Raw genomic sequence first — 26,831 nt, forward strand, 5'->3', positions numbered from 1 at the left:
AAGAATGTGTTCAAATTATAAAGACAACATCTCCATGTATAGGAATTCTTCAAAGCCCATAACATTACCACAGAAACATATTTTTACATTTCCTAACATTCAAACTAATGCCCTATTCCCTACAGGTGGAAATCTTTCATTTCCTTGCATTCATTAATCTGTGATTAACATTTGGTCAGGAGTTTGTCTGGACTGATTTGATGCTTTTATTTTCTAAGGAAGGAAAGTCATAGCAAAGGAAAACACATATTAAGCATTTAAGGATAATTGCTATTTACTGAAAACTCTATTTTAAAATCAATTTTAGTGACTCGTCTATGTTTGGTAACTTCAGGACAATGATAACTCTAGTGTCTCTAGAATGCTCCTAACTAGCAATCATACTCTGTTCTGGCCTTTGAGAGGTGTTAAGACTCATCCCCTAATTATAAGCCCTTTCTCTGTTATTACTACCTCACCATTAAATCTCTAAACTAAATAGTAGTTTTGAGGAAATAAAAATAGATGTTTGGTGTGTTTTCTCAAATTTTGGTTACAATGGATAAGAAAGACAAGGTATTTCTATGTATAATAAACTTCTTTAGCTTGTAAAAATAAGAATCCATTTTACTGTGTTTTGACCAGCAAACTCTTTAGGCTTTCTCCCAGAATACTGCCTCCCTGCTTTATTCTAGAACAGCACTGTCCAATAGAAATATAACGCAAGCCACATTTGTGATTTTAAGTTTTCCAGTAGCCGCATTAAAAAAGAAACAGGTGAAATTAATCTAACAATATATTCTATTGAAACCAACATATCCAAAGTATTACCATTACAACATATAATCAATATGAAAATATTAATTAGATGTTTTACATTCTTTCCTTCGTACAAAGTTTTCAAAACCCAGTATGTATTTTACTCTCAACCTAGAGAATCTCAACCTAGAGAAGGCACATTTCAAGTGCTCAGTACCCACATGGGGCTAGTGGCTACTGCGCTGCACAGCACATTCTAGATTTCCAAAAATATGAGGCTTTTTGGCCTAAAAGGCCATATGCTCTAAAATCTTCCTAGGTACCATCCTCTCTGATCGATATTGCTGTTAGGATTTTATATTGAGCAAACATTTGAACGAATGTATTTCACTTCCTTCCTCCACTCCCAGACCCTCATATCTACCAGCCACCCTGATGCCTCTTTCTTAGAGGGTAAGAAACTCCAATCACCTCTTCTTTTCAGCTTCTCCTAAGCAAGATCTGAGACGTTTTCTAGTCTGCACATCCTCTATCCCCAAGCAGAAAGCGAGACAGTGCAGCAAGGCTCTTCTCTCTCTGTTTTCACAAATAGATGGATCAAGTACAGGTCTAACATAAGGCGACGATGATAAATGCAAGGGCAATTTTTTTGCTTATAATGAAGATAGGAAATTTTGTATAATAAAGTAACACATCCTTCCTCAATGAGAAATACGATTTTACTATTTTTCCCCCCAGGAGAAAGCTTGGGATATTCTGTTCTTGTTCTGGAACAGAACCCAGTGTTTCATTTCATAGGAATTCTGTGCCCAGAGGAAGAACAGAATGTTGGAATCAAAATTTAATGAATTCAACTTGGAGTCTAAGTTTGCCTCAAATGCGGAAATGTAAACACAGGCAATAATATCTCAAACCATAAAACACTATGAATTCTCTGCTGGCAAGGCTGCACAGAGTATCACACTATGTGTATCTGCACACAAATTTGTTCTTAGTTACCTGAGGAAAAAAATTAAACTAGGCACATGTGAGGTTTTCTGAGTCTCTTAGTAATAATAAAACCTGATTATTATGTCTTAAGTGACACTGTAATTATAGACGGATGGATGAACAGGTTTTCTGGTGCTGACCCAACCTGTTCCCTAAAACACAAAAGGCAACTTCTGTAGTGCTCAGTGAAGAAACCCCTAATTAAGCAAATAAAACTAGAACCTATGTCCACGTTTTGAAAGAAGGCGTAACAACTCAATAATCCAAAAACATTTCACCTCATGGAAACACACAGCACGGATACAAGTCAGAACCCTGTAGGTTTCCTAAAAACAGTTTGAAGCTGTAGTTGTCCCCAACTTGAAGAAAGCAAAGATACAAGTGACAACAATGTGCTTTCTCAGGCTACAAAATAACTTTATTCAGCGTCTCTGGCCCTAACTACATCTAAGACCTTCTAAGTATTGGGTTAAATGTTCTTAGGATGAATTTTACCGACGCTGAACCTTCATTTTAACTTGTCTCGGTGATAATATTTTATCTCAACAGCAAGACAAGGAGAAACTCCGATGCTCTGGGGAACCCCCCCAGATAACACGGAGCGGCTCACTCACGCCGGTATAGAACAGTTATGGGCTAAATACCCCGCGTATAAACAGACGCTGTGTTCAGACCCAGGAGGGAGGAACACGGCGTCCGCGGGTGTAGTATTTCAAAGCTCGTTGCAGAGGGCCTGCAAATCCAAAGGCATTAATGACGACTTCTCTCTCTCGGGGTATTAATTTGTTTAAGAAATTCCTCCGAGTGTGGCAGGGGCTACCACCCATTTGCTATCGTTGTGCCTGTGCCGGTGGCCACACCGAGTAAAGGCAGTGGCGATCACCTTTCTGGCAGCTTCTCACTCCATCCTAATCCTAGGGAAGCACGCTGCGCGGAAACACCCCAGAGAACCCGGCAGCCGCGCACCCCCGTCCCGGTCCCCGGAGAGACTGGGAACACGAGGACCCGCGCACAACCCGCGCCGTTGTGCACCGCGGCGAGGGGCGAGCAGGGGCTCCACCGGGTACCTGCTCGTGTTACAGGCTCCGGAATCAAAGTATTCTCACATGACACATCGCTGCCAATAACAGATTCCGGCTCCATTAAAAAAAAAAAAAGCGGTGGGGGGGGTGGATACATTTTTGTCCTGCTTTTGTCTAAAACCCAGAAGCCAAGTACCAACACTTCTCATTCTTTTCAGCCTTTCATGAAAGCAATTCAACCAACCAACTGCGGTTCCACCCCGAGAGCGTCTATACTTACTTTTCTTACAGTTTTTGAGTGACGCACTACAAAACGATGGAAAAAAAAACGGAGCCCTCTCCCCTCATGCAGGGCGTCTTCCGCCCTGTAAACTTGGCAAAAGGCGAACTGGACTGAAATCCAGCACTCTCCATATAAGGAAGCCCAGCTAAACATGTCATGCGTAATTTATGGGTAGCAGGCAGAGAATTAACCTTTGCGTGCACGTATTCGGCCCCGGTGAAAACCGGGCTGGAGGGCAGCCCCGGGGACGGGGATGCGGGGTCTCCGGGAGAAACCGGGGCGCCCTTCCGATGGGCTCGCGTCCGCCCCCGACAAAGGTCATTAAGTTGTAAGTACTTCTCCACGCACCTGTTTCTTTCATCTCCCCCCTCTCTCTGTCTCTTCCTCCCAGGCTGCCACCCTGGACGCCGGCTGGGCTCTGACAGTGTCCGCAGAGCCCGGGGAGGCTGCAGCTGCCACCTCCCGCCTCCCTGCCGCTGGCGACGCCGCGCGCCGGGACCGCGCCGTGGCCAGCCCGCCTGCGCCCGAGCGGGCCCGGCCCCACTTCCTCCCGGCCGGACGGGCGGCGGGCGCGGACAATGCGGGGCGGCGGGCGCGCCCGCCCCGCGCCGGGACACTCACCTCTCGCATGTTCAGAGGCGGCCCGACTGCCGGCCGAGCGCCCGCGGCGTGGGGGGAGCCATGACCCCGGAGGCCCGCGATTCGAAACGGAACGTGTCGGCCCGGTCACGGGAGCATGGTGCGCGCCACAACTCGCGCCGCTGCAGGGGGAGGACTGGGCGGCCCGGCGCGGCCTCCGCTCGCCGGGGCGGTTTCCGCTGCTGTGCGCGGCCCCTCCCCGCGGCCCAGCCCCCCAGGAAGCCGGGCGCGCTCGGGCCCGGAGCGCGCGGCGCCCGCGGCGAAGGCTGCTCCCCGCCCGCGCCCTCGCCCTCGCCGCGCAGGGGCCGGGGTGGCCGCGGCCGCCCGCCGGTCGGCGGCGAGCGAGGGGAGGCATCCCCGCGCCGCGCGGTGGTATCGTCCAGCCCGGACGCTCGGCGCTGCACCCCGAGCCGCGGGGCGAGCGGGCGCACCCCTGCTGCGGGACTCTGCTCTGCCCGCGAGCCGGGCGGACAGAAGGAGGCCCGTGGATGGGGCGCGGCGGGAGGCCGGCAAGGTTAGCCTGAAGGTGAGATCAGCTCGGCTCGGGAGGAAACAGTAGGACCGCATGGGCTGCGCCTTGCAATGCGCCACACAGTCTTTGAACCTGGACGGTTCACGGGCGGGAAAAACACCTGCGAGACTGCCAGTGTGGGTCTCTCGAGGAGCAGGGTGTCCACAGTTCTGGAATTCCTTAGTAAAACCGAGTGTCACACAGGCACAAGCACTCACAGACTAGCTTCCGTCTAGTTTGTAGATAACATGTGGCATGTAGAATCCCCTTTCTTCCCAGCTCTGCCTTATATGATCTATAGAAAGCAGAGCCCTTTCTTCAAAAATAAAGTCTCATTTTCTGAAATACTGGAATGTTCCAAGGCAAATAAGTCATATTAGTGCTGGAGCAAAAGAAACCGCAGCCCCGAGCCCCAATTCACTGGGTGTTATAAGATGTAACTTGCCTTTACTTTGAATGGAAAGAATCCTGGACCAACGTGATGTGATCAAGTTTTGGAGATCTGGGGGCAGAATTTCCTCTGGGTTTAAGGAATTTGCATAACGTGATCAATGATGATGCTAATTAGAAACAGTTGTTCCATGTTTTGAACACAATTTTGGACAAAATGCTAGAATACGATGTGATAACCTTACTACAACTTTATCTTCAAGAGGGTGGGGCCCGCTTAAGGAGGAGAAGGAAAAACAGCGTGAAAGGTGCTGAAGTACAAGAATACGTCCAGAGGCGTTAGTTCCTGACCCTTGGCTAGATCCACAAAACACCGAGTTAATGTTGTGCACTGCTCCCTTCCAGAACAAATAAATTAATTAGTTAAATGGTGCCACCTCTCAGTGTTAATCATTGAAAAGTACCCAAGTGCACACACAGTTGAAGCAAATTGAAAGGACACTGACACTTCCTCAGAGAACAGGGATGGGCATTCTCTATCTGCCGGTTAGTAGCTACCCCAAGGTACCAGGACTTCCTTTCTTCTAATTCAGCATTCATTTCAAACAACTACCTTGGGTTCCTGCTATGCTAGAGATGCAAGAATGGATAAGACAGAGTCCCTACCCTCAAGGATAATACCTCTACTAGGGAAGAGACAAATAAAACAATTAATTCAGCCTAAGGGATAAATGCTAAAATGGTGGAGGCAAGCCCTAGGGGGCCCTAAGGAGAATCACAGAAGGCTTCCTGGAGGAATTATTTTAATGGGTGCCTTGAAAGGTGTGTAGAAATTAGCAAGATGGAAAGGGAGTCCAGTCCAGGTGGAGTGGAGTAAAGACCGTGGCAAATAGGAGGACTCCTAGTTTGTCTGTGAGAGATGAGGGAAGGAGAAGTGCAGGAGAGTGGCAGGCAGGAGACGAGCTGAGAGTAGGTCTGTGTTGATCCAAGGAGTCTCAACTTGACTCTGAAAACTGCGATGAGCTAGACTAGTTGACGCAGCCAGGGGATCAGCAGAGGTTGGACTTGTATTTCAGAAAGACCCTGTGGCAGCAGCTTGAGGGTGCCTGGGAGTGTGGGATGGCTGCCTACAGAAGAAGGGTGACTGGGTGTGGACAGACTGGAAGCATGACTCACGCGGGAATGAGGAAGGGAGGTGCCTTGGGAGACTCCGAGGCCCTGGCTTAGCCTACTGGATTGTTTGCTACTTGCCTTCTAATGTCTTCAGTTTGCTTCCCCTTCTCCAGGACAATGGACCCTGACCTCTGAGTGGGGCCACCTGTGCATCTGCCAGCAGGTGGGGGCCTAGCTGGCTTCCATGGCCTCTCCCCAGAATGTCCAGCGAACTGCTGGTAGGAATTTATTTTCTCTTGTTATCAGACCCTCGTAGACTTCCAAGTTACAGCTTTGGAGTTCTTTTTTCTTGTGGGTTAGACAATTCGCTATTTGAGGCAACATGGTGAAAAACAGGACTTTGAACCTGTGTATGGTGAAAGAGGGGAAATTATTTTTCCACTTCAGCACTGGAGGAGGGGGGAAGTTCTGGGAACAAAAGAGAAATTGAAACTGAGACAAATTTTCTACTTCACTGAACAGAACACAAAGAAATAGGAGAAAGACCCTCGAATGTTAATAACAGTAGAATAAACGTCCTGGTAAATGGCAAAGAAGAGAGAAAAAATGTTATTTTACATTAGATAAAGGAAAAAAGGGTGGCTAAGAAAACACTGTCACTGTCACTGTCACTGGTTTAGCTTTGTTTATTATCATTGATAATACTGTAACATGAATAATGACGTTTAGAATTTTGAAGCACTGTGACAAACACCAGATCATATGTTAAAATATTAAATCATGCTGCCAGCTTTCAACTACCGGTGGCATTCTAACCACATTTCAAATTGTGGAAATTATTAAAAAAATCATTATAGTAATTAAAAATAAACAGTTCTTCATTTAGAATACTATTGGTATCCCCTGGGTGCCAGGAGAGCATTATGGCTTCTCTGACTTCTGTGAAGTGTAGACGTAGTCCACAGGTTCATGAGTGAGTGCATCCATAAGTATAAAAAGAAGGTCAGTTGTGGATGGAGAGGGAAACTATAGAAAACAATTTCAGATGTAATAAAACTACATTTTCAGATAAAGGAAATAATGTTCACTGCAGGTCCGTAAAATGTTCCAGACCATTCCAGTCTTAATTATACCAATGAATCCCAATAGAAATACAGTTAAGGAACATGGTTTTTAGAGATAATATCAACTATCTGGTTTACCAATAATACAGATAAAGGAAGTGATAGCATTTATCTTGTTCACTGAAATGGGCATCTTTAAGGCACCTGTGTAAGTGTGTGAGTGTGTGTGTGTGTGGATTGTGAGTATCTTTCTTGTTCTACATACCACATTTATAGCTCAATAAGCTCTCACTGCTTCCCAAATATAATTTGCCTTTTCTGGCCAAAAAAAAAGAGGAAAATTCATCTAAATGAAAATATCCCAAGGAGGTATGCTTTTTAAAAATCGAAATATGAAAAGGTCCTGAATCACTGATCTAGGAATGCTTTTTTTTTTTTATACCAGGATAAAAATAATCCATTGAAAGATAGTGTCAAAACTGAGACCCAAATTTGGGTTCCTTGTGTTCTAGTCCGTGTTTAAATACAGATGGTTAAGAGAAGAACCTGCTGGAAGGCAATGAAGAGTTGGAAACACTTTTGTGTAGAGAATCCACTTTAAGCAGATGCATTAAATGTATCTCCATTAAATTTCACAGCAGGGGAGGGGCACTCTTCCCTGGCCTGGATTCAAACTTGTTCAAGTATCTGAATAAATAAATATACTTGATAGAGTTAGGTGAATTTAGTTTACCTTCTAGGACCTTTATATATTTAACATGCCAAGTAAGTTTTTAAAATTATACCCAGTATTTAAATATAAATAATATATATTCTATCGTATATTGTATATATATATAACATATGTAATATAACATATTATATATTTAATATATATACTACTTAATGTATAAATCACACAAATGTGAAAATATTATATAAAATCAATGTATTTGTCTTAAAATGTTAATAAGGATTAAAACTGAGTTAAAATATTAATTTGATTCTGCATTTCTCAGTTAAGCTGTTTTACCTAAAACTTGAATCTACATCTTCAATGTCATTATTTTGGCCTCTGGCAATAGGGAAATAGAAGGAAATACATTTCAGAATTAAAAGTTTAGAACCACAGAATTGTAGTAGGGAGTGGGACGTCGGAGATTCTGGCCCTGTTCCCTTGTTAGAGCAGAGAACATTGGGTAAGTACACTGGCGCCATGGCAGAGCAGAACCCACATCAATGTCTTCTGACTCTCAGACCATTCATTTTCATTGCTCTTCTTAAAGACACTGGGGCGACAAGAAGCTCCAACACAGGCATAAGGGTTCCTCAAGCTTCATGTGAAGAAGAGCCACAGGAGATTTCTTGTAGAGTTCTTTCTTCCTTCTTCCCTTTTTTCTTCTTTTATTATTTCCATTTTTCCATCCTTCCTTCCTTCTTTCCATACAGAAAACACTTTTCACACAATGCCTCTATTCACTTCACAAACGTTCATGGGGCATCCATCGTGCTAAGTCCTGTTCCAGAGGCTGTGGTACAGAAATGAACAGCACAGCCCAGTCGCTTCCCTCGAGGAGTGTACAGTTGGCTACGGGAGACAGGCACTAAACAAGCAAAGGACAAATATAAAGAAAAAGATAAACAGGGACAATTTCAGATGGAGATAAGCGCTGTGAAGTAAAAGAAAGCAGGCTGAGGAGGGCAGGATGGTCAGGGATCTGGAGAGAGGCAGAACCCTCCAGGAAGTGGGGTATCTGGGGAAGATCATTCAAAGCAGTGAGAAGTGCGGGTTCGGAGTCTTGCATCCTGAGTCCTTGCCAGGGCTGGAAATGCAACAGTGAACAAAAACCAAGAGGACACCTAACCTCAAGGAGCTTACAGTCACATGAGAGAAACAGTCTTCATCAAATTCATCAGACTCAAATGTAAAGCTGCAGTCAGTGGGGACCACTGAAGTGTCTGCTTGGATGAGGGGGGGAGGGTGGAGGTGGGGTTGGCACAGGAACCAGATTTGCATTCACAGGTATAACTAGATTACTCTTGGCTGCTGTGTGGAGGCTAACGGTCTCATCTCAGAACAGAAGGCGGGAAGTGCCAGAAGGGTGGGCCCTGGCCAGGAGGGCAGGGGCAGCCAAGGGCTGAAGGCCTGGTGAAGAAAGAGGCTTGGCTGAAGACTCTTCGCAGTGAGATGCAGTAATTGTTAGAATCTTACATCTCAGAGCCGAACAGGACCCATAGGATGACCACCTCCGTGCCTTGAGGGAAGTGACATACATGTGTGGGGAGGAGATTTATTTCTTTCCTGAAGTCAACACAGTATAGAAAACTCAAAATTACTGAAGATAGAATATTCCTACAAAAAAATCAGCAGTTATTCCAATTCCCAGAGATAGTCACCGGTTATGTTACAGTTTATTTCTTTCCAGGGTTTTCTCAACACGTTTTTGACATAGTTGATATTGTACTATATATGCTATTTTGTGTTCTGTTTTTTTCCCACTTAATCTCATAGTATAACTTTATAAAACAAATGACATCTCCCATGTCATTCATTATCATCCTCATTTATGGCATGAGGTAATGGAATCTGGAGCATTAACCCTTGACTGAAACCTCACAGCCTGTAAGGAGCCAGGCCTCCTGCCCCACAGTGTGGTGTCTCACAGCCTGTGTTCCAGATCCAGAACTCCTGGGTCTAACCTGCAATGTATCTCTGAACACTCTACCTGGGATAGACACATGTCTTCTAATATGGACTGTCATTAAGGAAAAGAAAGTAGACAGTCATGGTCCTTTAATAAACAAAACAGTTAAAAAATGAAGATGAAACAGGTAGCCAGAAGGTCAGATCGGCCATATTACCTATGGATGCTTAGGATATACAGTTACAGGGAATATCATGAAACACTTTCTACCATCTCATAAAATTGTGTGTTGTGGCTTAGCCCAGAATCCCCTTGTAATCTTGTAAAAATAGTATCTAATAGATCTTACAGCATAAATGTTATAGTGTAACTATCTTATGTACTATAATCCAGACATTTCTACATATTAACTCTGTTCCCTGTAGAGAAAGCAGCAGAAAAATATGGCCATTGCCTCATTTGTTCCTAAATGCAAAGAAGTGTTTGCAAACGCCAGAGGCACGGCTGAGTTTTCTCTTCCTAACTGTCTGCTGTATCTCTCTCCTCATTGTGCGTTGGAAGTTCCTTCCTTCTGGCTTCTCTGATAGTCCACATCCCTCTCCTTTCAGTCCATTGTGTGGGGTCTCTCTCTCTGGATCTTTTGTCGCCCCCCCTTATTCCTTCTTCCCTCTCTGTTTCTTGAAATTATCTCAGACCATGTGTCAAGGGATGTCCTAAAGGGACTTTTGAATAAGAACAACTTTTGTCACGTTAGTAAATGGTGGGAGCATCTTTTTCTCTTTTCCCCTCTTTGCCTTATCCAGCGGTGTGGGAACTGAGCAGTATAGTCATAAAGTAATTCCAATATCTTCATGTAGGCGTCAGTATGCTGGCTATTGCTCTTTAATTCATTTAACAAATATTTACTGAGCACCGACTATGTGCCAAGAGCCGTGCTTGGCACTGGGGATACGTATTGGGACCTCTTTAAGGTGCTCACAGTCTAGTCTACTTGGTGGGCACAGAAAAAAACTGGAAAAAAAACCCCCACATTTGGAAAAGAGTGTAGCAAGTGAAACCATTCAATTAAATCCAACAAACACTGAGTGCCCACCGTGTGCCCAGCAGATGGCAAGGAGGGTAGGGTTGGGCCCAGCCTTGCTCCTCACTGACTCCCAAGCAGCCGGCAAGTGGTTAAATTACCTGGCACGTGTTAAGTGCTTCATGGCAAAAAGAAAGACACAAAAAAGTCAGGAAGGGCCAAGTGACTTAGGTCACCTGAACATTTTAACAAATTACAGTGCCAGCAATGTGAGGAGCAAGTTTTTTTTTCTTATTTTCACGCCGCCATTAGCCTCCTAAGTGATTCTAGTTCCCAGACCCTGGGGCTCCCAGACAGCCAGCCTCCTCGCCCTGCCCTCAGGGAATCCCAGACTGGCCTCTCCACTCTCCCTCTCCCCCAGACCTTCAGTAACAAAGCCTCGACTGGGCGATAGGAGATTATCTGATTAAAGTCATTCACACCAAGGCAGGAATGAGGCTTAATCCTTCAAAAGTGTTTGCTTTGACAAAGGACAGCTTGTTAACCCTAATGAACCGCTAATTGGGAGAACCTGGATGGCTCTGAGGACGGATCCCTTCTCCCCACTTTCCCAGACGCCCACACCAACATCTTCCCCTTTCTATTTCCCCTCCTGAAATAAAGGAAGAGGGGACACCGGTGAATTCAGAAATGTTGGAGACTCTGATGTCACATATTATCTCCGTGAACCCTCACAAGAGGCACATGAAATGGCATTTACGAGCCCATCCTAGAAACGGGATAAAACTAGGGCCGTGGTTCTTCACAAAGGCGGCATTTGGGATCGATACAGTGCAACCCAGATCAATTAAATCCGAATTTTGGGGAGTGGTACCCCAGCATCAATGTTTTCTTTAAGGTTTCTCAGGTGATTCCAGTGTGCAGACGAGGTTTCCTACCACTGAGCTAGATTTAGGAAATGAAATTTCCCAGAATAAGTGACAATCCATTGACCTGCCCCATTTTATCCCTTTGGCAAGTAAAGTTTATTTGGCTCAATAGAAACAGTATTCTCTACAGGAAACTCTGTCTCAGAGTTAAGTTTCAGTAAACAGCCCATAAGCATCTAGAAATGTGGGAGTCAGGACGGGTTCTGGGGAGCCAAGATGGTGGTGCCCCTTTGTCATGCACCTGGTTGGACATGGTGCCTCTTAGGCAACCAAACTACATCTCACTTTACACCAGGTAAGCATCGTTGGCCTATGGGCTTAAAAACAAACTAGACAGTCAAGCCCACACAGAGGACAATCCTACATATGCCCATAAGGCTTAGGCTGCTGTTCGCTTAAAATCCTGTACCCTGCCTCTTTCTAAGAAATTGTGATCACGGGTGCCCCTTGAGAATGACTTCAGGGCCTCTGAGAGATCAGGAGTGTCCTGGGGCACTTCCTTTTGGATTTGTTTATATCAGACTATAGAATATATCTTTATATATATATATAATGTGTATATATATGTAATGTGTGTGTGTATATATATATATGACTTTTTTGGAGATAAAAAGTCTTTTGCAAATTTTAGTATATTTTATAAATTTATTCAACAAAGTAAGATAGTTAAATCATAAATACCAATAAATTAATAGGGCATTTTTCATTTGCACCTCATTTGCAGGTAATGTTGGAAGTCTTAATTTATGGTCTTTGTGAGTGTGCCATCGGTCCGAGTGACCCTCCGTGCCCCACCTGGAGGGATCTGAATGTCCATATTTCTGCTACAGGCTGAGCAATGAGTAACTGCTGACAGGACCTCATCCCATCTAGCCTCCCCAGGAATGAATGTATTTTTAGACAATTTTGGACATACTTTTCCCTTTCCAAACTTTACCAGCTTATCAGTAACTGCCGCGTTTTTACTCTTAAGTGTCTTTGCTCCCGTCCACAAACAGTCCCTGAGTACCTGCCATAATTCCGGCCTTTCCTAGAATCCGAGGCCAAAGGGTGAGTGAAACTAGACCTCAAGCTTCTTTAAACATACAGTCCAGCAGGGACAATAGATATGAGAGAGTAAATAATCATAACCCACTAAGTAAATAATGCAAATGTACAAAGTGTAGTGAAAGAGAAGACCGAGAGCGTAAGCAGGTGAATCTAAGCTCAAAAGGTAGACAATTATCATCATTTTTATGGTCTCCCCTTTTCTTCATATAATTCAAATGTCTGGAATTACAGCCACGTGAGAGCCATCACAGGACCTAGGCTACATATCTATACTGCCAGAATTCCTCTTCATCTGTGACACAGAATTCTACTGCTGGCTGCGTGACACTGACTTGATTTCTGTAAGCTGCAGGGTGTCCTCCATGCAGCCCCGAGGGCAAAGTCTGAAGAACTCTGACCGATCATTACTACTCCACCCGTGCTGTATTCTTTGGTCTTTACTTTCATTCATTTCCTGTGTTTAATCTTTTAAGGCTGTGACAGCTACAGACAAAGCCAGCTTCTCTCCTGTACCTTCAGAGAGTACAGCATGTCCGCTTTTGAATTACTATGCAGAAATCCAATTGTATTATCTCTTGTTTTGTCAAAGTTCAAGGCTCTTTTTTAATCTTTGTTCCCGGATGTAAATTTTTTTTTTTCTGTTCCTAGATATAAAAGGTAACATGTGCTTATTTTAAATAACATATCAAGTGCCTTTAATAGGAGTTTATTGATTCTGTTCGGGTGCCACTGTAAAGATGTTTGTGTGTGATTATTCTAGACGAGCAGAAGAGCAGTAGTCTATAACTCCTACCCACGTGCTTACTCCCATGCACAGTGTCACTTCCTTCTGCAGCTTCACGACTCCCACGTTCCTGCAAAAGCACTTTCCTACCTGTCATTTAGTCTTTACAACTAAGGAAAGAAAAAGCTAACTGCATAATAGAGGCTGGCCAGTCTAGGCCTCTCTTTTCGTGAAGGCGTTCTCTCTAAAGATAGTCTAAATTACACACTTAGCCAGGGCAGTTTTCCCTTGGTGAGGACGTTGAAATCTGTTTATTCTTACAAAGTTCTGGTAGGTTTGTCTTAGAAGAAGCTGTAAATGGTTTGCCAGTGTCCCTCAATACCGAGAACTCTACATGTGCCCTGGGAGGTGTTAACTTTGTTAGGCTGGACTAGAACTTGTGGAAAAGGGCATATTTGGCACAAAATATCCAATTTATATGAGGCAGCCAGAATTAGTTATTCATAAAAGAGAGCACATGGATGATTCTTGGCCCAACTTTGGACATTTTCTTCACCATGCTGGAAGAAGCAGCCAACTGAAGTAAACCTATTTCCTTTATGACTTAAGTGCTGAGTGACTAGGGGGAAAACACTGTCTCCTGTGGGGTTATTGGCAACAGGTACACACACGCCAAATAAGACACATGGGCCAGTTTCCACGGGCCAGAGTCACGGCTGCTGCGACCTGGCCCTTCTGCCCTGGTTGTGGCTGCTCTCGGCAACGGGGCGTTCCCACCTGCCCCGCCAACTCAGGACAGTGGCCTGAGGATGCACCACACTTTTGAGAAGACTCAGGCAGTGTTATTTCAAAGGCTGATGGTCTGCCCATGGCCTTGGCCCCTGTGAAATGAAGACAATCTTTAGAGTCTGTTCTTAGGCACGAGATTCCAGACAGTCTCTCCACGTCTCAGTTTCCTGCAAATTTAAAACATCTAAGTCATAGAATTATGATGATGAATGACTTCACGAGAACTAATCTAACCTAGGACAGGCCTTTGATAAATTATAGCTGTTGTTATTATTTAAAATGGAGAGAAATTATGAACTTAAAAATCAAGAGTATTTACAAAATAAGCTTGTGTTAAACTTCAGGTCTCTTTAGAATATGTGGATTAAAATCAAATTGCAACTTTAAGAAATTTATAGCTATTTTTCAGAAGATAAAAGACAGATCCTCTTACAGTTTTTGAATAGACAGGTAGGATGTAATTAAAAGGGAATCCCAGACGTTCCCTGGAATGGTAAACAGGCACTTGAGAAGCGTCGCTCTTAATTGGCCGGCACAGCTTTCTTATGTGTGACTTTCCCCTCCTACTTTACAAGGAAAGACGTGGGAAGGACAAGCCCAGCCAAGCACTAGGCATCGACCACTGGAAAAAGCGTATATGAGGCATGGTTGCATGGAAACCACTTCCTTTGGAGCCATATGTGAATTTCTTTTAAACCCAACCAGAGCAGTTGCCACAGGATAAAATTTACTTGTCTTCTTGATTCTTTTAAGTAACAAGTCAATGCCTTCCAGACATAGCTTCCCTTTTCTCAGCTTTTACTCCTACCTCCCTGAAGAACGTTCTCTACTCCATCAGAACAAACACGCTCAGACTCTAAGAGGAGAAACTAATGGTTATGTGTTGCTAAGTATTATTTAGTAACAAACACTTGGGCCATAGGAATGACGACATCACCTATAGAAAGGGGAACATTTACACTGTTGAAAGAGATTCTTTTCCAACACGATGGGCCACCAACCAGAGGAACAACGCCAAATAAGGCAGGCGGAGCAGCCGCTTGGCTGGGAAGAAGGCATCCTCAGCATCCAATTCTGGAGGGCATCATCAGCCCAAGTTCAGTAAATAGTCATGCTCCAAGCCCTCGTGGGCATTCTATGCTCTCCTCCTGAACCTAGTTCATGTCAGCAAGTGTGTGCTACTCTTACTGCAGAAAACCTGCTACTGCACGCTTTCAATAGCTGTGCTTCTTGGTTAATCTCCCCACCTATAGAAACCAGCAGGTCAGAGTGGCTTCATGTTTCCGGAGTGTTCTCTAATATTCACACATTGCAGATATTCATGCATCTATTCTCTCACACACGTGCACTTGGAAATGACACACCATCTCACACTTTGCAATAATCCGATAATCTGGTGAGTCATTATACCCACATATTTATGTGATAGGAGGGACCGTATCGCTTGAATAGCACATAAGGCATCTGGACCGCTCCACACTTCCCAATACCAGGAGCATAATGGGCTTCCATTTGGGCATTGTCGGGAGCTCCTACAATACCGTGTCTGCCTGCCTTGGGGAAATTACGATTGTGTTCCTCTCCACCCCACCCACTGTCGCCCTGCTAGCACACACTCAGTTCAAGCCCACTAGTAGATTTTCTTCATTGTTAGCTCTTAACCCAAACCAGCAATAGAAGAAATCATTAGCTTCTTAAGTATAGGGGGGCAACATTTGTTCTTGTGGTCCCTAACTAATAGGTACTGAGTCTCTTTACCCAATTAAAAAAAAAAAGAATACGTCCTTCTCAGTAAGCTACTTATATGCCTTTCCCAAATCACACTCAACCTCCCAACTCCCCCTAAAAGTTGTGTGCAACTAACTCTGGGGTTTAAAAGGTAATAATTGGGTCATTTAGATCTCTTGAGATGGTAAAAATAAATCAGAGGAAGTTTATAATTACTGTGGCAAATGCAAAGTAAGTTACTGCTACTATAAGAGGGACAGGTTGATGCTGCAAGGGTCCCTACCGTCACTGGTGCTGGGATTGGGGAAGAAAGAAAAAGGGAACATCTGTTGTCTCCAGGGACTGGAGCGCACTCTCTTCTCTAGTCTTTTCTGCTTCACATCCATGTGGAAACTGGGGCGCCTGATGACCCCATTACCAGACATCAGTGTACCTGTCTTTAAGGGCCATGATTAGGGTCAATTATTCCATAGGAATTTTGCTGAAAAATCTTAAGTTGACAAATTTAAATAACATTTGAGCCCTTTTCACTTTTATCAAACCCACAACTATTATGGAAATGAAAAGGCAAGAAAATGTAGTTAACCTCCGAAGGCAAACAGTTTACCTGAAATTTATCTAAATATAATAATTTATCTCCTAAGAATGCTTTTGACCTATGAGGTAATTCCTGCTTCTCTTCCAACAAGAGTTTTTCCTGGTCTATGTCAGGCACAGATAATGACCTGCTCATTCATTGCACTCTTTTCCCCAGTCCACGTGTGTGCATGTCCTTGCAAATATTTACTCACAACGTACAACTCCTTTCCTTGGCCAACAACCTGGGTGACCTGGCCCTCGGCTCCTTAGCTTCACTTCGCACTACTCGCTGAGAACTGGGCTCCTCCTTTCTGCTTCTCAGACATGCCTAGCTCAGTCCTGCCTCTGTACTTGCCCATCACTCTTCTTGGGCCACTTGTCCCAGTGTAATGGTAAATATTATCATTTCGGGGAGGTCCCTCCGGAGGCCAGCTAGGTAAAGACGTTTCCCTCTCTGTCTCTCTATCCTTATACTTTGCTGAATTGTCCTCATGCTGCTAATAATCATCTGAAATTTCCTTTCTAAAGATTTACTTGTTTACTGGTTTACTCATTGTCTTTCCCCACTAGACTGAAGTTCAGCTCCTTGAGGGTAGACACTTGGTCTTGTCCATCACTGTCTACCCAGCATCTAGAACAGTGCTCAGTGCACAATGCTTAGTATATAAATACATAAATAAATGCACTTCAAAATGAAAACAGAGGCTTCTCACAAGAATTAAAATCCTCTCTTCACATAACCCACTTCCTGAGAAGAACCACACAGTCAGGGTCACCAAATACCTCCTACAGTATGAACGTAGAACAGAAAAAAAAAAAAAAAAACTGGCTCAACATTACATTTATGTAATATTAAAATATTTTTTCAGTTCTCTGAAATTTTCCAAAAATTTATTATCCCAATTCTTTTCCACCTAATGAAAATGTTGCTAGTTCAGCTTTAAAGCTTTTTCCTCCAAGGAGCCTTGTGCTATCACTGCACCCAGAAGTATAACTCCCAATTATTTTGATGTCTCAGGTGACCCCTTATATTTTTCATATGGTGGCTGGAAATCCACTTCTTTTAATATTTCCCATACTAGATTGTAAGGTTTCTGAGGCAGGGGCTGCACCGTTCAATACATAAATTTCTAACTGGATCCAAACCACAGCTGTGCCTGCCTTGCTTCCCAGTAAACAAGGAATAGAGGCCATTTAACAACATGATAAAGATCCAGCCTCAGTTCTGTGACCATTAACAAGCTACCTTTCTCTCTGAACCTTTCTTTTTTGTTTCTTAAATCTGTAAAATGGGAGTAATAGGATTTATTTCACAGGGTTGGTGAGAGTATTAAATCAGTTAATCATGTGAAGTGCCTGACATACAACGGTATTTAAAAAATGGTACTAGAAAAATGACATGCAATAGTAGTAAAAAAGATATTAAAAATGTAGTAATAAAGCTACCATTATCATCATCAGCATTATCATTATCATCATTTAGGGCCTAATAATCTCAAGAATCAAGTCATATGCTTATAACCTTAAACTTTTGGATGAACAAAAAAGCCCACAGTTTTCCTAGATTAGCTTTATAATCCACTTCAAGACCAGAAATAGAACCAGGAAATAATTACACAACAATATGTGAACTCTATGAAGCCAGCACCGGCAGATGGTTAACCAGGAAAGGATTCTGGAGGGAGATGGCTCTTCCGTCTGGCTTGAGGAAAGCAATGAACCCCAATTGGCAAAGAAGAGTGTTTTTCTTGGTGGTGAGGACAGGGCAGAGCAAGGGCAAAGGCAGAGGGGCAAGCAAGGCCGCGTGATCGCCCCTCAGGATCCTAAGAGGCCAGTGGCAGCCGCAGTGAACTCAGCTCCTGTCAGCTCGGTGGAAAAGAGCCAGCACAGAAAAGAGAGAACTTCTTGATCTATTTGTTGCCTCCAGGGACCAGTTTTTGGTTTCAGTTCCTTCCACTCAATGTTAACAGAAGTGTCCCCACCTGACAATTGCCAGGCAGTTTAGAACCCTACCATAACCAGGCCTCCCAGACGACCTTGGGGGACAGCTGTTATTTTCTATTATGCCTGTTGTATTTGTACATGAGGCTCAGAAATGTTGAGGCCTTTTGCTTAATCATCATTTATTTGAGTACCTACTATGTTCCAAGCATTGTTCTAGATTGTGAGAATGGAGCCTGAACAAAACAGACCAAATCCTTGCCCTCATGGAACCTACCTTCTAGTGGGAGGAATAGACAATCAATAATTGAATAAAGAAATAAAGCTGAAAAATGTATGTAGTATTAAGTGCTGTTGAGAAAATTAAAAAGGGGTAAAAGGAGAGAGAGTGATGGGTTAGGGTCACTACAATAAAATGCGTAGTCAGTCTTGGAAGGCATCCCTGTGGAGGAACATTTGAGCGGGGATCTGACTAAAGAAGGATTGTGTCACAGTGACATGTGTGGGAAGAACATGCCAGGAGAAGAGAGGGAAGAGCCTGTGCAAAGTCCCTGAGCCGGGATGAGGTTAGGATGCCCGAGGGGAAAGGAGGAGTGGAGCCAGAGCGTGGTGAAACAGGGATGAGAGGCGGGACGCGAGAGACGGGGTGCAGGTAGAGGCCAAGATACGTGAGCTAGAGCGAGGAATTCTGACTTCGTCCCAAATAAAATGGGAAATCATTGAAGAATTTTGAGCGGGGAGTCACATGATTTGATTTATATTTTAAAAGGTCATGCTGAGAGGGATGCAAGGGTAGAAAAAGAAAAATTTCTTAGAACAGAGATGACAGTGTCTCACACTGTGCTCAGGATGGTGGAGGGGTGAGCCTGGTCAGCGTTGGGACTTATTTTGGAAAAATATATTGACAGACTTGCTGATAAGTAGGATATGGGTGAGGGAAAAAAAGAAATCAGTCGTGCTTTTGACCCAGGGAACTGGGTGTAAGATGGTGCCTCGTACTGACCGAAGAAGCTTGGGGATGGAGCGGAGAAGGGAGGGCGACGAGGAGTTTCATTTTGGACATGTTGACTTTGAAATGCCTGTTAACATCTGAGTGAAGAGGTTTAATGATCACTTTGAGGCATGAGTCTAGAAGTTGGCAGAAAGTTAAAGAGGTATGGATTTTTTTTTTTTTTTGTGAGGAAGATCAGCTCTGAGCTAACACCCATTCCAATCCTCCTCTTTTTGCTGAGGAAGACTGGCCCTGGGCTAACATCTGTGCCCATCTTCCTCCTCTTTACATGGGACACGGCCACAGCATGGCCTGACAAGCGGTGCGTCGGTGCGCGCCCGGGATCCGAACCCGGGCCCCAGCAGCGGAGCACGCGCACTTAACCGCTACATCGCGGGGCCGGCTCCCAGGGGCGGATTTTTTAAAATGTAAAGTTATGGGACTAGATATCTGGAGAGAGAAGAGAAGTAACTTACGCAAGATCCACAGTCAGAAAGTGACAGAATGTAAACTGAAAATGAATCTTTTGATGCCAACCCACTTTCTCTTGCTACTACAAATATTGAAATGCATTCATAATTATAAGTACTGGAGTAGAATATGGGGCCATGCTGGGGCAAGAACATTCTAAAATCACACACAAAAGGGTGAGAATTTTTCCCAGTGCTGAAGGACTACACAAATTCATGGTTGCTTTTTTCCTTATCTAATAACTTTTCTGTAAATATGATAATATATGCATATTTAACTTGAAAAAAATCCTCTGGAATAGTAAATTCATAAGGTTGACCAAGTACCACAGATATTTATTTTCTTATCTGAAATTGTCACTTTTTGGAATACCCAAGAGGATAAATGACGATGTAGATTGAATAGAATTTGGACATAAAGATAAAAGTTCAAACCATAACTCAAACAGGTATTTCTGAACTGTGTTATAGTGTTTGAATTAGAATGTATCAGGATTGTTTAACAGAAATGGCTGGGCAAGTAGCACTTGATCTTCATGGCTTAGAGAAAAAAAAGATTAAAAGTAAATCAATTCAAAAAAATAAAATTAAACCAATAAGAATGCAAAGGGAAAACAATCCTAAAACTGGAAACAAACTGAAACAAATGAACTTAAATGTATTTCAAATGAATACTATGATAACTCTGAATGGAAAGAAAAAAGAAGGAGAGAAGGGAGGGATAGAGAAAAAAAAGAAAGGAAGGGGCGGGAGAGGAAGAATTCATCCAAGTAATTTACAGAATATTTGGTGGGGTGTGGGTGTGTGGGGGAAGAAGTGCACACGAACCCTGCACTCTTTTTCAGTAGGTTTGCTTATCGTAGTGGTTTCGGTAAAGCAATTCAGAAATTATTTTAGATGTATTGTAGAATTGAGCAAATGAGTAAGCATGTTGATCTTGTTAGGACCCAGGGCTCACTCTGTGGAAGAAGGAGAACACAAACATGGAATGGGGAGGGCAAGAAAGAACCCTGCGGGGACGGATTGGAGGTGGAGTATGAGACGAACTCATGATGTTCAGAATATATGTGCATGTTTACAGATGTTTTCATGTCTGCATGCATATGCATGTGTGTACGCATATTTGTATGTTTGTGTCTCTACGTATGTATATGCATTAACAAATTCCTGCTGAAGAGTCAAGAGGCAGAAATACTCCAGTGGCAGTGAGTACACCAAATACCCAGATCTTAGCCTCTAACGCCATTCCCCACTAAGAGAAATGAGAAATGAATGATTCCAGGGGTGGGACAGGATAGGTACTCGAGCAGCCTAGAACATCTTTTTATGCCAGAAAGTAAGAAAGTGCTCGCTATTATGGTGGGAGCATGCCACAGAATGACTGAAGGGGCTCCATTGGCCAAATGTGGACAATTCGAGCACCAAAGTAATTAAGGCAGTAACGAATTATAAACCATTGAAAAGACAGGAATTTATGAGTTCATACCAATAATAGATAGATACATAAATTAAGAATTAAATACATGGGAGAGAAGGGAGTTCTTCTGCTTACAGTGGAACGCAAAAGACTGACACAAATATGGAGGGAGTGCTGGGGAAATCATCACTCAGTAACCATTATAGCAAAGGCTGCCTCACATGAGAACATCAATTAATGCTAGACCCAAGGGGAAACTTTTCATGAGGAGCCATCATTATAAAATGGAGAAATCAGGCAACACCTTGACTAGGCAACCAAAACTAGCATCACCAATGTGGGACAGATGAGCATCATGGGCCCCTAGATATGATAGCGTGAGAGGAAGCAACATCACCCCTGCAGTATTCTAGCATAACCACAATCTAATCACCAGGAAAGGGCACACAAATAGAAAATGAAGAACGCTGTGTTAAAAAGAAAAAAGAGTTGGTGGATAAACTGTGTTCTTTAAAATTTTCAGTTTCATAAAAGACAAAGAAATGTGTGGAAATGTTCCAGATTAAGGGAGGCTAAAGAGACATTGCAACTAAATGTGACACTTGCCTCTAGACTGGATCCTTTACTGGAGGGGAAAATATTAGGAAGGGTATGATTAAATAAGTGGCAAAATTGGAATATGTACAAATATTAGATAATGGTATTGTATCCATGTAAATTTATGAAGTGGATAATTGCATGTAACCATTACATAAGAGACTACCTCTATTTTCAGTAATTATACGCTGAAGGAAAGGGCCATGCTGTTTGTAACTTACCCTCAAGTAGTTAAAAAAAAATCATAGCGAGACAGAGAAAGAAAGAATGAGAGCAAATTATAAAGCAAATGGGGTAGAACATTAACATTAGGCAAGTCCGGGTAAGGGTGTATGGGAGTTCTTTACATTTCTACAACTTTTTTGAGCTTGAAATTATTTCTAAATACAAAAATGTAAGTAAATGAAGTATAACCAACGTTCCTAGTTAGCATTGCCGTCAACACACAGTCTTATTTTACTCAGCAAGCAGCCAACTTGCATCGAGAATATTTCTGCCTCTCCTCTGATTCAGAGCTGTTCACCAACACAGGAAAAGAATAAAAGCATCTGCTTAAATTTTTTTCTTATGAAAAGTGAAAATTAATTGAACTAAGGTATACTTAAAAATTCTACTAACTTTATTTTTTTTAAGAATCAGAACAAACTGGTGAAGTTTTTCAAGATCATATTACTATTTATATTGTTTCCAAAGAAGAATTTTGAGAATGTGATAACCACTACATGTATAAAAAACTAAAAGCTTATGATGAAATATCTGTAAAGCAGAATAATAAGGAGCTGTGACATTTTATACTAGTTCACGGAGCAACACCAGGAGGCTAACCTCATTTCTGATCTACTTTCCATGGTTCCAGTATCAATGAATGGTTTTAATGCCATTTTTCTTTAAATTTAGATGCAAATTTAGTATTTTCCTCAATAATACTGAAAAATTAAAATCTAATTTCTGTTCATGCATAGAATGATAAAAAAATAAAGCTGGAAGGAATTTGGAAAACATCACATCTAAGTGCCTAATTTTAGTTCATGCAAAATAATAAAAAATACCAATGATGTCAGGTAAGTGTTGGAAGCATAACAATAATGCTCAAACACCAAATAACTTGCATTTTAAAGATTTAAAAAATTAGCAAACAGTGCTTTTATTTTTTTACAATGCGGATGTATAAATTAGACTGCATTTAATGTATATTTTTAAATGGAAATATTCAGAAATGTAAAAGGACTTGCTGTATTCGTTATATATGCAGAATTTATTTCTTGTATGGAAATGAGATACATATTCTATCTTATAGAGCACACGTATGGCCACAGTGCATATTTTTGTGAACACAATAATTTTGCCATTTACTTAGCACATATTTTTATTAATATAATGAATATGGATATGCTACATGTGTTACTTATTTGCAAGTCACATCCATTAAAATAAATAAAAGATCAACATATATAGGTGGACACAAATTTGCTTTTAAAAAGCTGGAAGACGCACATTATCTAGACTTAGAGGATTTTTGTTTCTGAATTCAAAACATGCCATTCCTCTTAATCTGCACCCAAACCACAGTCTTATTCCAGGCAACAAACTTTCTTGTCTTTTATTTTTGGAAATAGGAAAATGGCTGAAAGAAGGGAAAACAAAATGAACAAACAAAGGTTTCAATGTTTCAAAAGTTCTAAGTTCGGTCATTTGTGTCAAAAGCAAATAGCATCGTTGTTTCAAAGTGAAATTATTATTTGAAAGATGATGTATTTGCCAGGGTGGGATGAGCACTCTCTCTATAAGCAGGTGGGCAGCTTTGGGAAGTTCAGACTGTGAAAGAGGAGGGGAACATCCACTAACCTGTGAGATGATCTGGGCCAGCCCTGGATATCGGTAGTCACACAGAACCCCAGCCGGATCACCCACACGTCACAGTCGACCGTGTCTCATTAAGAGGGGTATACAGTTTCACACTGCTATACAACAGTCATTCAGTCTCAACTTTCATTAGGCTCAATGAAAATTTATGTCTTAGACAGTGTGTCACATGTGTAATCTTAATGGAACATAGTAAAATATATGTCTATAGTTCAAAAGTCAAAATTTATGCTTGCCAGCAATAAATTATTTTCAATATTGTGTTTAATTTCACTTTAAAAATGTGGTTCTGTGGGCAGGCTCTCAATGCTTTTTCTTATGACAGTATGTGAAATAAAAAGAACATGCAATGCGTCCTTCTGTTCTAATAAAGACAAGAATATCCTCTTCAGCAATCTGTATGTCTCATGGAAACTCAGCCAGATAGGCACTAATTTTTTTCTGTAGATGCAATTTTCTCAAAGACAGAATGAATTCTAAACTTATTTTCCATAATCTAGAACCAGTTTGTTCATTCAAAGACTTTAATAATTCTCAACAAGAACAACAACATCAACACATCTGTCTTGCCAGCAAGAAAGCATTTGCTCTCCTTTGGCCTTCGTTTGCCCCTTCTGAATTACAGCGGTGATCAACTTAGACTGTAATTTCCTTGGGCTATGTTTTCTCTTGGTCGTTATCAGTTATTCAATGTAGTACCACACTATGTCTAACACACCCACAGCACTTAATACTTCATGATATCAAAACATCTCATACTTACAATTCTGGACATTTAAAAATACTTCCATCATTTATTTTGTTAAAGAGAGGGGCATTAAAAATGGTACTGTTACAAATAACATAATCAAGTTGTAATGGAATAGCTGTGTTTAATTGTTGTGTGATACATAAAGGTGAAGGTGCACAATTTTAATGGATTTCTCACAACTATCAATTTAGTTTAAAAATTCTGATCTAGTTAAGGATGTCAAACTTGAGGCAACAATTCATTTCCTGAATTTATAATACTAACAATGTGCCTTTCTTCTCCCTATAATCAAAAGACAACGACTCTTATTACCGAACTTTGCACAAAAGTAGTTTAAAAAAACTATTTTCCCGGGTAATGTAATAGAGCCAGTATGACAGCACTGTTTGCCAAAATTGAATAAAATTAAATCCATTAATTGATGGAACAATGCATACTTTCTTTTTTGGAAACCATGCGATTGATTATTCTAATTAACAAAGCAAATCAAATTAAGTAAGCGTTTAAATATATTATTTGAATATATTATATATGCATACACATTATATACATTATAATATATATTACATATATACACATATAATATATATATCGCTTGGGATATTTCCTCACCAAATCTCACACAGCAAATGAGTGATGTGTGTCACCTTCAAAAATGAATAAGTTATAAAAGTGCTTGCTGTAATTATCCAAACTTCCACATACAAAACCAGATTAGTTCACTTACTGCATTTTTCCTTTTAAAGATGTATTAGACTCTGTCATGTTTTTACCAAAGTATATGGAAACCAACTGCTTTTAAAAGGAAGATTTTAAAATTGTTATATAATGAATACAATTGTATTAAATAGTTAATGTATATAAACATTACTCTAGACTGGCACAAAGGAAAAAAAGAATTCTACTGGATTTAAACGACTTTAGAGTTTCCTCATGAGATCAGTTTCAGCTTAGTAGGATCTCCAGTTATGAATCCAAACGGGCTTAACTTGGTTTTAGTTCTTGCTCTATTTTTAAGCATTATAACTGCAAATTAATCTTATTAAGACAAACACGAATTTCTATAATTAGATTTACTTATCTTATTTAGATTTTTAAAGCATACTATCTACACTACAAGTTGTTTTTTCTAAAGTATTTAAATGTCATCATAATGTGATGATATGAGAAATAATACTGAAATGTCAAATTTTAAATAATACAACATATTTTCACAGTGGATAAAAACAAATGCAAGAATATCTTTTTTCTGGAAAATGTCCAATTAATAATATGCAAAATTAACAAATGGATATATGTAGAAGAATTTACAAATGTTAGGAATTTACTGAGGCTAGGGGAAGAAAAAAGTTCTCAAAATTTATTACTAATACAAAAATTCTTTCAGCGCTGAATTGCGTACAAAATTATGAAAAAGAGAATATTTTACTTTGCATTTAAAATAATTTAGAGATCAATAAGAACTTTAAAAATATCCAGCTTTTTTAAAGGTTGTATGTGAAGTTGAAACTTTGTAAATTTACTAAACTTTTTCATTTGGAATATTGACTACCTTGAGAAAGGTACCAGGTGTGTCTAATCTACTTTGTAATCTCCAGCATTTAAATTGTTCTATAAATAGCAATCCAAATAATAAAATGAGAAATAGCAAGAAACACTTTCTTCTTACCTTTATGTCTTATTTACAGTTGCTTGTGAAGCTGCTTAAATAGTTGAGTTAAACTACCAACACCTCAAAGAGCTCTGTTCTCTGCTTGGCTCTCTTCTCTGGTCACATTTTTTTTTTCCTCTGCAAAAGGATAGTCTACCAAAAGAGGAAGTTGTGAAATACCAAAGCCATTATGCTTTATAAATTTTCTATGGAGAATGGAAAATTATTCACAAAGCTAGCCTTGGAATCAGGATTACGGGTTCTAATTTGTGTGTGTATACATCTGTAATTAATGATTAATGTATACACATATTTATATGTGTAAGCAAATTTTAGAAAAGTTGAGTTGTAGAAATCTATACGCGATTAAGTAATGCTCATTTACATGAGGAAACATCTCCCGAGTGGCTAAATGATAATCATAGAAAAACAGAAAATACTGCTCTTTGCGGAAGAAAACTGTCAAGCTGATACATGAGAAACAAAGTTGCTTTTTTAAGGTGAATTAACTTAAAGTCTTTGGAATATGACCTAAATGCTAATCTGACTACAGACATCTTGTTGAAAGAAAAAGAAAAAAGAAAACTTCAGTAAACGGGCATTTTCCTGGAATCTGGGTGGTGGTTTTTTACCTACAAGTCTTAAACTTCCTTTCTCATGAAGAGTCGCCTGTTACATACAGATAAAGCATTGCAAAACTGAAACTGTTGCTTATCCATGAGCTATGGTCGCTCTCAACTTCAGCCACAAGAATAAAAACAGGTGCAGATCCTGCAATGCTGAACATTTAACTAGTTAAGTTTCTAACAGGTTGGAGCACTAATTGAAAATATTTACAAGACAGTGGTCAAAAAAGGACATAAAAACAGTTGATCAAAGCAAGTGCTATTACCAATGTCAAATAAAAGGAAATATTCATGTATATATATACTTCCCCCAGGTTACTGAATAATAGA

General features: G+C 41.2%; 1 protein-coding gene across 10 annotated transcripts in view; it reads right to left on the reverse strand.

Annotated features, from left to right (window-relative positions):
* Window positions 1–25,977, reverse strand: part of MBNL1 (muscleblind like splicing regulator 1) — a 195,347-nt gene extending 169,370 nt beyond the window's left edge. For 3 of the 10 annotated variants that reach the window (XM_087430375.1, XM_087430373.1, XM_087430372.1), the window contains exon 1: window positions 3,655–3,836. In XM_087430375.1, the coding sequence (XP_087286501.1) occupies window positions 3,655–3,663 (9 nt within the window). In that variant the 5' untranslated portion in view covers window positions 3,664–3,836. Of the gene's footprint in view, window positions 1–3,030; window positions 3,498–3,654; window positions 3,838–25,893 lie in introns of those variants that run through there. The other 7 variants (XM_087430371.1, XM_087430369.1, XM_014796608.2 and 4 more) reach the window with 6 other exon arrangements.
* Window positions 25,978–26,831: the final 854 nt, after the last annotated feature.

This window comes from Ceratotherium simum, chromosome 5, assembly GCF_057802395.1.
Source record: "Ceratotherium simum simum isolate JZ-2026a chromosome 5, ASM5780239v1, whole genome shotgun sequence".
Taxonomy (NCBI): domain Eukaryota; kingdom Metazoa; phylum Chordata; class Mammalia; order Perissodactyla; family Rhinocerotidae; genus Ceratotherium; species Ceratotherium simum.